Raw genomic sequence first — 10,783 nt, 5'->3', positions numbered from 1 at the left:
ATTTGCAAAATAAAATGCATGCACATGTCTACTAAGAGTCTAACAAGAAGAAAAAATAATGGATAACAAATAATCAGTTAAATTAAAAAAAAATATTACAGAAGAAACATCTGTCACAAAGGGTATAAAGATGAAAAATTAATAGTCTCAGTTCTCAAGAAATTTACAACTTGGTAGTAATTATAAGATATACCCTCAAACAACTCTAATATAAAGGTGAATAAATACAAGAAAGAGAGAAACAAAGTGGTAGGGCAATTCACCTGTATGAGAATATTTAATATTTAAGGTCAATCTTGCATCATGGGCATGATGCAAACAGTTAAAAGAAGGGAAGATAAAAGGAAAGCAGGTAAAATAGAATAAGCAAAGGAAAAGGAATAAGGAAGCAGAGAGGACAGGGAGTATTCTAATGGTTCAGTATTTCTGGAGTGAAAGATACATGCAGGGGAGTTGCTGGAACAAGATTGAAAAAGAATGTTAAGGGAACAGGTCAGATAACCTTCAAGTCACTATTAAATATTTTACTTATTTAGAAGACAATATAGCAGTATTGTGGGTTTTTGTGCAAGGAGTTGAAAACCAGAAAGGAAAATCAATATGGCAGTAGAACTGAAGAGAGAAAGAGTGAAAGTAGAGTCCACACAAAGGTGTATCTTCCCTAAATTCTTGGGGAAGATACAATTCTAGCTAGAAGGATGGGTGTCAGGATGAAATGGTGTGAGAGACAATTAGAACCAGAATATGAAGGATTATGTTAGCAACTGAATGTTGATAGTAATAGAGCAAGAGCTGTTGGAGATGATGCCAATATTGTACACCTGAGTTTCTTAGGGGGAAACAGTTTTGTGTCAAATAACAAAAACAGGGAAAGGTACATCTGGAGTGAATAGTAAGTTCAAGGTTTATACATAATGAAATTAATCCATACTGGCTGCCATGTTACACAGCCAGTCAGAAATAAGCATGTAGAGTGTTAAGGATAAATAAAAGGTATTAAAGGAGAGTGATCTGTGAATCATCTGCATAGAGGTAATAACTAAAATTATGGGAACAGACAAAATCCAGAAGGAGAAAATACTGTGAGAAAAGAAGAAACAAAAAAATCATAAAAAGAACTTGAGGCATATATAAACCTGGAAGTTAAGGAGAAGCTCCTGAAGAAGAGAGAAAAAAAACCTTAAAAGAAGTAAAAAGTCAGAATAGTACAGTGATATATAAATATAACAGAGGAAAATTTCAAGAAGGAGATGGTGGCCAATATTATCAAAGAAAAGGATTAAAGATTATGAGGACTGAGAAAAGACCAACAGAATTTCATCTACATAACTGAGATTAAACTTGACTGAAAATGTTAAAGAGCTAATAGAAACTGAAGCAGTTGAGAGGACAGACACAGATTTCAATGTTGGTCATTCTAGATATCACTGTTATTTGGGGAGGATTGTGAATTAATTAAAAGGAGCTCTGGTGGTGTAGTGGGCAAGGCATTTGGCTGCTAACCAGAAGGCCCATGGTTCAAACCCACCAGCTGCTCTGTGGGAAGAAGACGATACAATCTACTTCTGTAAAGATTTACAGCCTTGGAAACCCAATGGGGGTTGCTATGAGTCAGAATTGACTTGATGGCAGTGGGTTTAGTTTTTGGTTTTGGTTAATTAATTTGTAATGTGATTTTGTGGGTGAGTGGCAGTTTTGCTCTTCAGCATCTATTCATTTCTCTTTCGGTAATCAAATTGTTTTTCTCTACAAAACCACTTCTGGGTAGGGTCAGAAGTAAAGCTGGTGCCTTGACTAGAACTTCACCTTGGGCCCTGTGGACACAGCAATTAATTCAAGTCATTGAGATACAATAGGATTTCTAGGAAAGTAACTCTCACTAATTCCCTATGGATTCACACCAAGAAGATGTACAATTTCCACTTGCTATAATAACTTGATATGTCACAGTTTGTTATTTTCTACAAAAACAGTTCTAACTGAGGTAACATTTAACATACTAAAGTAAGTTGTAACACTGAAGATAAAATTACCTAAGGTCAGCACGAGTAATACCAAAGAACTACATTTTGTTTTCAGTTATAAAATAACTGGTAAGAGTCAATGATATTTCTCCAATTATGTTGAAACTCTTCAATCACATATATATTCAAGACAAAAATGATTCATCACCTTGGTGACTCCCAGTAGAGCAAGCTTGATTGGCTAATGAAATGACTGTTTTCATATGTTTCTGCATCATTAAATTAGTGGCAGAGATGAGAACAGGAAATCAAGAAGGAGGAAAAGAAAATACTGTGATGAATGTGAGAAAACGTTACAGAAATGAACACTGGAATTGAGGAAGAGGAAGACAGAGAGAGGTACATGGGAGGTACAGACAACAAAGATGAACCCTTTTGCATGTGCAGTACTGTGTTGTCAGTGATGGCAAGCATTGATCTATGGGTTGGTAGATGGGTGGACAGGCTGAATGATCAGGTCTGTCTAGGCAGGAGGTAGTGTGCCCATGACCATGTATATAGGGTTAGCAGACAATGTTTCTACATGCATATTTGTATGTGCTTTAAGAATCTCCAGGTGTACAGTAGAGCTGATAATGGACAACGCTGTGGTGGCTTCTTGGCCATAGCCAGCTATCCAGAGGGAATAAGTAGTTGGACTTGTGGGCTTGGGACCATGGTCTCAGGGGACATCAAGCTCAACTGGCATAACGTACTACACAAAAACACTGTTCTACGTCCTACTTTGGTGAGTAGCAAATGGGATCTTAGAAGTTTGCAGGGGCCATCTAGATGCAACGATGGGTCTCTCTTCATCCAGAGCAAAGAAGAATGAAGAAAACCAAAGATGCATGGGAATAATTAATCCAAGGGACTGGTAGACCATGTGATCCTCAGCCTGTATGACCATGAGACCAGAAGAACTAGATGATGCCTGGCTACCACTGTCAACTACTCCGAGGGGGAAAGGTGTAGGAGATCTTGGGTAGAGTGTGAGAACAATGTGGAACAAAACTCAGAATTATAAAAAAGACCAGGTTTGCTGGTCTGATAGAGCCTGGTGAGACCCCTGAGACTACGGCCCCTAGCTAACCTTCAGGTCTGGAATTGAACCCATTCTTCTGGCTTCCAGTCAAACAACAGACAGGCATATGGGGTAAACATTTACATCAGGTAGATATACTAGTTGGATTGGTCAATCATGGGAGAACAGAAGGGCCGTGTTTGCACAGGGAGACAGCTCGGGGGTGGGAGTGTATGGGAGGGAAGGGGACAAAGAAGAGGTAACTACAGGGAGGAAGTGGGAGGAGAGCTGTTACACTGTGGGGAATTGCAGTAAATGTCATGAGACAAAATGTGTATGAACTACTGTAAGGAAAATGAATTTTCTCTGTAAACTTTCATCCCAATCACAATAAAAATTAAAAAAAAGAGAGAAATGAATACTGGATATGAGGCAAAAGGAAAAAAAAACACACACACGTATATCACATGTATCACAATGCATGTATTTTATAGATGAGGAAGATGTATTAACAAAAGACAGAGAAAGAGCAAACTCTGAGGAAGTTGGCAGTACTTATGAACAAGGCATTTGCATTTCCCCAATTAATACATTTTTCCATTAACGTCTTCTGATGAAGGTATATATTTGTAAATAAACAAAAAAACTTGTAGTAAGAAAAATCTGGTCAAAATAATTGAGAAAGTGCTATGGAATAGAAATGACAGCTTAGTAGATCATGTACAAAGTACTTTTCAAGAGTTATGTATATAACTAGATGTTCTTTTGTTGTCAGGCAATGGGACCACCTAAAAAAAAAAAGAAAAGAAAAAAGAAGGAAAATGCACTCATAATTTATTCAGTGTCAGTGAGTATCTCACCTTCAGGAAGTAACATTGTTTTCTACAATAGGTCAAATGGACTGTAAAGATCAATGAAATATCAAAACAACAAAGTGAAGAGTGAGCTATTCAGGTAGAACTGAACCTATATATGATGGCAGAAGCATCTAAAGAAGAATTCAGTATTTTTGATTTTCTGTATGTGTATATGGCAGCAAAAGTGTAGAAACCTACAATTAAGGGGATCCTTTCAGTGGGTCTGAAAGATTTTGGACAGTATAACTTCAATCTCTTGAGGGTTATCAGATTTTGAATAAAAGGTCATCAACAGTCATTTTCTAGCCCAATTTAATGACCTATTTTTAATCATGTCTGTTCTAAATTTTATGAAGAACTGACACCAATAACTAGTCTTTTTCTATGTCTGGAAATTCTCCCATCCTGAGATTTCTGGCATTCTCATTCGTTTCCTACCTCATTAATCCTCTTGATTAAATTCAGATTATCTACCATATAAATGAAGGTGTACCTCGAAATTTGGTGATTCATGGTGATATAATATGGAAGATGCAGAGGATTTATTGCAATCCTTTTTCTGGCACTACTTTCATTTTCTTAAAAAATTTTAGCTAACATTTCTGTAGTGATAAATATAATGCAAATATGTCAAGGATCAGATTTTTCAATCTAATCTAATCTAATTCACATCTTTACCAATTCAAAAAAAAAACCAAAATCCCAAACCCACTCTCATCGAGTCGATTCTGACTAATAGTGACACCCATTGGGTTTCCAAGGTGGTAAATATTTACAGAAATAGATTGGCCAGTCTTGCTTCTGTGGAGTGGCTGGTCGTTTGAACCACCAACCTTCTGGTTAGCAGTCAGATGCCTTAAGCACTGTGCTACCAGAGCTTCTTTACCTATTCACAAGATGTCTTTAAATCAACACTTTGCTGTACCTTGACGATTAATGTATTTAAAATAAAACTTTGCACATTTCTTCCCCATTTTCCATCTTTCACTTATTTCCATCTGTTGCTTCTGTTTCCCTGGATATATCTTTGAAAAGCTTTTATTTCTCCTTTTTCTCTCTTCTTAAACTTTGTACAATGAAGATCCAATTCATCCTCCAATCTTTCTCCTAATGCTTATTGCAATAAACTTTGCCCTTAGCTAATTAGATGATTTAATATTTGTCTATATACTGTTCTGTCTTCTCATTGTTTGATTCCCATTTCCAAATGAACTGCAACATCTTCAGAATTATACTGTTTTTTTTGTATCATATAAAGCTCTCAAACCTATAAATATCTGCATAATTCTTATTTACTAACTGAAGATTTTTTAAAAAATTTTACTGCTAATAAAATAATTTGTTTTAGCCTTTGATCCGATGTTATGGAATTATATATACAGAGCCAATGCTCACATCTCTGTTTTCTATTGAAACCATTGTGAATTTCCTTACCTTGTCCTCCAAGTGCATTTCTAAAAAGCGTAGATACGCTACAGGTGCAAATGCATCAGCTGAATGCATGATTACTTTGGATGAATCCCTGAAATACAAACATTTTATAATGCATTTATCCACTGTTTCAGTTGTGGCAAATCACTTCTACTACCAACTAGAAGAGACCCACATTCCTTATTTTGTATCTGTTTGCAATGATACACAATGCACAGTGATTAATATGTATTTTTAATAATCCAATATTTAATTGACAAAAGGTTTGGGAATGTAAAACTTACAAGAAAAAGTAAGGTGGATTTTTTTCTTTATAAGTACATATAGTTTAACTTTCAGGTTCACTCAAAGCTCTTCTAGCAATTTTGAGATTTAACTTCTATTCAATTTCATTTTCACAAAGTTGCTTGGTATGGGATAAACATTAAACAATAGTGCTTTCTCGTCATTATTCTTTTTTATTTTCAAGAAGTAATTCACTCTGTTTCATACAAAATCTCAATTATCCTTCACAAAAGCAGTACTGGTGATGGTTTTAAGCTCTAGGTGAACTCTTCACATTGCAATATCATTGCTATTAAAATTGATTGTCTGACACAGTAATTACCACATTCAGGTAAAATGGTATGAACTGCTTGTTGGCACCATATGGGTACATGTAACTCAAGTCAACTTTTATCAAAGATACCCTGTAAAGCATATATGAATAACTAACATGATGTGTGAAGTTCTAATAACTAATTATTTTTATTGTTGTTTATTAAAAAAGCAATAATGTTTTGCATTTCAACTGAAATTTTAAAAACAGAAGTCATTCACATCTGTTTAATGCTTTGGCAATTAGTTGCATTGTTGATATCAATATATTGTGATTATTTTAACAGCAGTAATACAATAAAATAAATTTTCATCACTGATGTAAAAAATATTTTGAATCAAGTTTGTAATGCAAAATTAACTACTGGCAATAGAAGAGATCTCAAAATTTTTAGCTCCAAAATGTTAACTTTCACAAGCAAAAGCTACTTTCCACATAAAAGATCCAAGATACAGAAGAAACATTTGATTAAAAAAAATTACCACTCATGAGCCTGTAGTACCAAATATGCATCTTGTTAATCCTCGGGAAAAATAATATTAAGAATGGCTTCTATGAGCTTAAATGGAAAACAATTACGATATAATAGAAACAGAATCATTAAAGAGGATCCTTATGGGAAGATATAACCTGACTTTACAGGCTACATTTCTACTAGTGCAAGGTAGCAAGAAGATGCTTCCAGGTATAACGAGAAGGAAGAGAAAGAGAAAGTGTGAAGGCCCTCTTACCTGTCCCTCAGACTTGAACCCCTCTTGGTTTGTTAGTCCTACCCTTATTTCTCCATTTCCTTTAGAGTTATATGCTTGGTCTCTATCTTGCCTTAGCAACCAGAATCAAACTTTATTTCCTGTTTACAATCTCACTCGTACATAAAATTTCAATCTCTGTGTTCCTGACCCCACCTTGGAAATTGACCCTGATTTTTAATTATGACTAAACTAAGCAGCTTAGTTTTGATATCTCTGACAACAGAGTGCACCAAAACTATAATTAACTCTAAACTGTACTATCTTACTAGAAAGGTTACAAGCCTGACCTTCTTGTGATAATTATTGCCACTTAAAACAGAAGGTTGATAGCAAATGGCTCACTTAACTGATGTAATAACTGCATTCTGATTGAGATTGTTATCCAGAGAAAATATACAACATTCTGAGCACTAAATGAAGAAGGTAATTTTTATGGCTTCTATTAAATCCATAATCTCTAATTTACTATCATTTCATTCACTTATACAAAGCTAGAGTCAACTGGGAGAGACTAGATATCTCAACTGAAGAGTTTATAGTCTCAGAATAATGCTACTGATTGCTCTATTTTCTCTTCCACAAACCACCACCTGAAACAACCTTTTTTCTTTAAACTTTTTATTGTGATTCTGGTGCAATTTTACAAAGCAGATTCGTTTTATGTTCTGAAACAACTTTCAGTGATTTCTGATCTCCATTTGCTTCATGGATCTTCCTATCCCTGAAATCTAGAGGCAGAATCTATTGAAATACCCTTAGATTAATCCAGACAGTTAAGAGCAATTGTGCTACAGCAAAAAATAGTTTCCCATTGGCTGCCCTACTAATACCAGTAATCAGTGTGATCACTCCTATCATACACTGAGGCTTCTTCACAGCTAAGAGCTTGCCCATGTTCCCTTCCATTGCTATATTAGGCTCATCTCTACTTATAACTTCAAAAGGGCAGTTGAGTCATGTCCTAGTCACTCTTTCCTGATGCCAGGACTGAATTTTTAGAAGGGGCAGGCCCTATCCCTCATTTCAGAAGAAGTGGGCATTATTTCTTGAGATCAACCATCTTTGTTCTTACCTCTCCAATAAAAAGACACCTGTGCCAGGTTGGGGCTGAGGCACTGTTTACCTCTTTTGCTCAAACATATGACTCTGTATTCACTAAAATGTATAAACATAATTCTTATGGAGTCACATTTATCCTCATAAAAACAACAACAATCTAACACGCAAACAACAACAACAACAACCAAAAAACCCTACAAAAAACCAAAACTTTTGCCATTGAGTCGACTTGTACTCATTGTGGCCCTATAGGATAGAGCAGAACTGCCTCAGGGTTTTCAAGCTGTAATCTTCACAGAAGCTGACTGCCACATCTTCCTCCTGCAGAGTGGCAGTGGGTTCAAACTGCCAACCTTTCTGGTAGCACCTGAGCACTTTAATCATTGAACTACCAGGGCTCCTTCTTATCCTCATAGATATCCAAAAGACATTTCTGTGAAGCCTTCCCTGACATATTTAGACAGTGCTAGTTATCTCCTCCTTCACGTGCATTGTTGTTGTTGTTGTTGTTATGTGCCGTTGAGTCGGACCCAACTCATAGCAACCCCTCCTTGGGTTGCTGAGGCAGTATCACTACGCAAGTAGATTGCCCCATCTTCCTTTACTAGTGTTTTTATAGCCCTTTTGTAACATCCACTAGATTATAATTATGTGTTTCTGTGCCTGTCTTTCTTCTTAGACTAGGAACAAGTTTTGCTCATTTTTGTCTGCCTGCAACTACTCACCTATCCCTTGTCTCAGTACATGGTGCAATGCCTGGTATTCATTAGAAGTTGGGTGAATAAACAAATGACCATATAATTAAACTTTGTTAGGTACCCTCACATTTACACATATATGTAAACTGAAACTATCACATATTCATACTAATTTTTCAATTTCCTATTTTCATATTTTCTCATGCCTGCATATTCCACATATAAACGTAGTCACATGTACACACTTACACACACCACTGACACCTATACTCACTTTCCACTTTCCCCACCTATTCACATTTCCATCCTTTCCAGCCATAACAGTACACAGCTTCATCATGTGACATTTAGCAGTGAAGATGAAGTAAGTGCTTTATCTGTCTCCCTTCTAACATCTATCCTGTATCACCTGGGAATTTATTTTATTTGATAAATTATTTTCCTGGTATTTAAAATTTTGTACATATTGACCTTTATTTTCATTATGCAAGAGATGCAAAGAATATATGAGAATTAGATTGGTGATTAACCGACAATGAGTAAGATAAGAATGAAAGGCAGTACTTCCTCCATGATCTCAAGGTACAAACCTGCACAATATCACTTATATGTTGGTGATTTGCCTGTCAGTACATGAAAACATGCAGTAGCCTGTATAACCAGCCTTAATAAATGATTACTCAGTTGGACTGAATTGAATAGCTCATTTTGGCAGCAGCAGATTTTAATATACCTTCCCTACACTCCTCCCTTTATCAGCATCACTAGTTTCCTTAATGTCATTGCCTAGGTTTGGCTTCAGTTTCCCTGTCTGCAAAATGAAGAGGCTGAAAAAGATTCACATCCCAAGTCTAATGTAGTGTAATAAACAGGCCTTCTGGTTATGAAGGTAGGTTGGGCAATCTACTTCCGTAGTGATACCACCTCGGAAACCCAAGGAGGGATTGCTATGAGTTGGGCCCGACTTGACGGCATATAACAACAACAACTGGGTATGAAGTAGAAAGCAGGAAATTCTGGGTTGTCCATAAAGACTTCTGGGTGTTTAGCACCTCAAGTCTTCAGGCAAATGGAAAAATTACTAACCTTTGAAATCTTTCTCTTATTGTTGTACTTTTTTCCTAATTTGATTAATCCCATACTAATAAGCAGCTCTGGTGATGTAGTGGATAAGATATTTGGCTGCTAACCATAAGGTCAGCGGTTCAATCCACCAGCTGCTCCGTGGAATGAATATGGGGTGATCTACTTCCGTAAAGATTTATAGCCTTGGAAACCCAATGGGGGTCACTGTGAGTTGGAATTGACTTGATGGCAATGAGTTTTTTTTTTTTTTAGTTAAATTAACAAGCAAATATATTACAAGTTTCCCATTATACTACAATTTTACCTAGCATGCAAATTATATTCTGAATAACCAAATAATATTATTTCATTGAAGTAATAGCTCTTGCACACTTCAATGATGAATTATTTTGGGATCAGCTGAGCCAGAAGTAAAATGTACCAGCTACAAATTTATTCTTATGACTCTTACCATTTACATTTTGTACAGCAACTGATCAGAGCAACATTATCTATTTACAGATGTGTTTTCCTCCTATTTCTTTGAAAGCAGGATATATATATTTGACATCAGTGATGCCCAATAGACTGTTTGGGCATAACAGGTACTTCAAAAATATTTGCCAAATACATTATTATTATAAGATTATTATTAATGATAAGGAAGTTAGAAGGACATGAAGGAAACAAGAGTGGGTAAATACTGTAATATGGTAAGGAAAATGACTTGGTTATGTTTCACTGGATAAATGCATATATTGGAAAACCTACCTAAGGTTACCTTGATTTCCTTCTACCACCCCTTCTCTCATTATTAATATATACAAAGAAGTTGGCTTTGTAGCTGAAAATATAGGAGCTGCCCATTCAAGACAGAATTCTAATCTTCCATCATATGAGGTTTTTGAAATCAAGCATAATTCTGACAATCTTTTCCAAGAAGCATAAAAGCTTAGGAAAAGCAGATAAAGTGCTCTCTTAGCATAAAATAAATGCTACATAAATTAGAACATGGATAATAATGCAACAAACTGAAGAAAGTTCCTGTTTTCCCTACACTAATTTTGACAATTTATGGCAAAGAAATTATACCACTCACCATTAACTGAATTCATTTATGAACAAAGTTTATACGTGAAAAAAAAAAACCAACCCAAATAATTGAAGAGAAATGTTTAGTATTACCATTCTAAGTTGTTAAACCCAAGAAAAAGGAAAAAGATGATGGAGTTAATGGAACCCACAGGCTACTGATTTGGCAGTTTATCAAATGTAGCTGTAATGAAAGATAAATAA

At 35.7% G+C, this 10,783-nt stretch overlaps 1 protein-coding gene across 1 annotated transcript in view; it reads right to left on the bottom strand.

Annotated features, from left to right (window-relative positions):
• Window positions 1-3,761: 3,761 nt before the first annotated feature.
• The window catches only part of DPH6 (diphthamine biosynthesis 6), a 239,484-nt gene continuing 232,462 nt past the window's right edge, over window positions 3,762-10,783 (bottom strand). Inside the window, exons 8-9 of the mRNA XM_007940474.2 lie at window positions 5,319-5,406; window positions 3,762-3,815 (exon numbers count right to left, since the gene is read on the bottom strand). Coding sequence (XP_007938665.1) covers window positions 3,762-3,815; window positions 5,319-5,406 — 142 coding nt within the window. The remainder of the gene's footprint in view (window positions 3,816-5,318; window positions 5,407-10,783) is intronic.

Source organism: Orycteropus afer, unplaced genomic scaffold (assembly GCF_000298275.1).
Source record: "Orycteropus afer afer isolate SDZICR_OR568_19922 unplaced genomic scaffold, OryAfe1.0 scaffold00068, whole genome shotgun sequence".
NCBI lineage: Eukaryota > Metazoa > Chordata > Mammalia > Tubulidentata > Orycteropodidae > Orycteropus > Orycteropus afer.
Note: the sequence above shows the minus strand (reverse complement) of the source record. Positions and strands in the feature narration are given on the sequence as shown.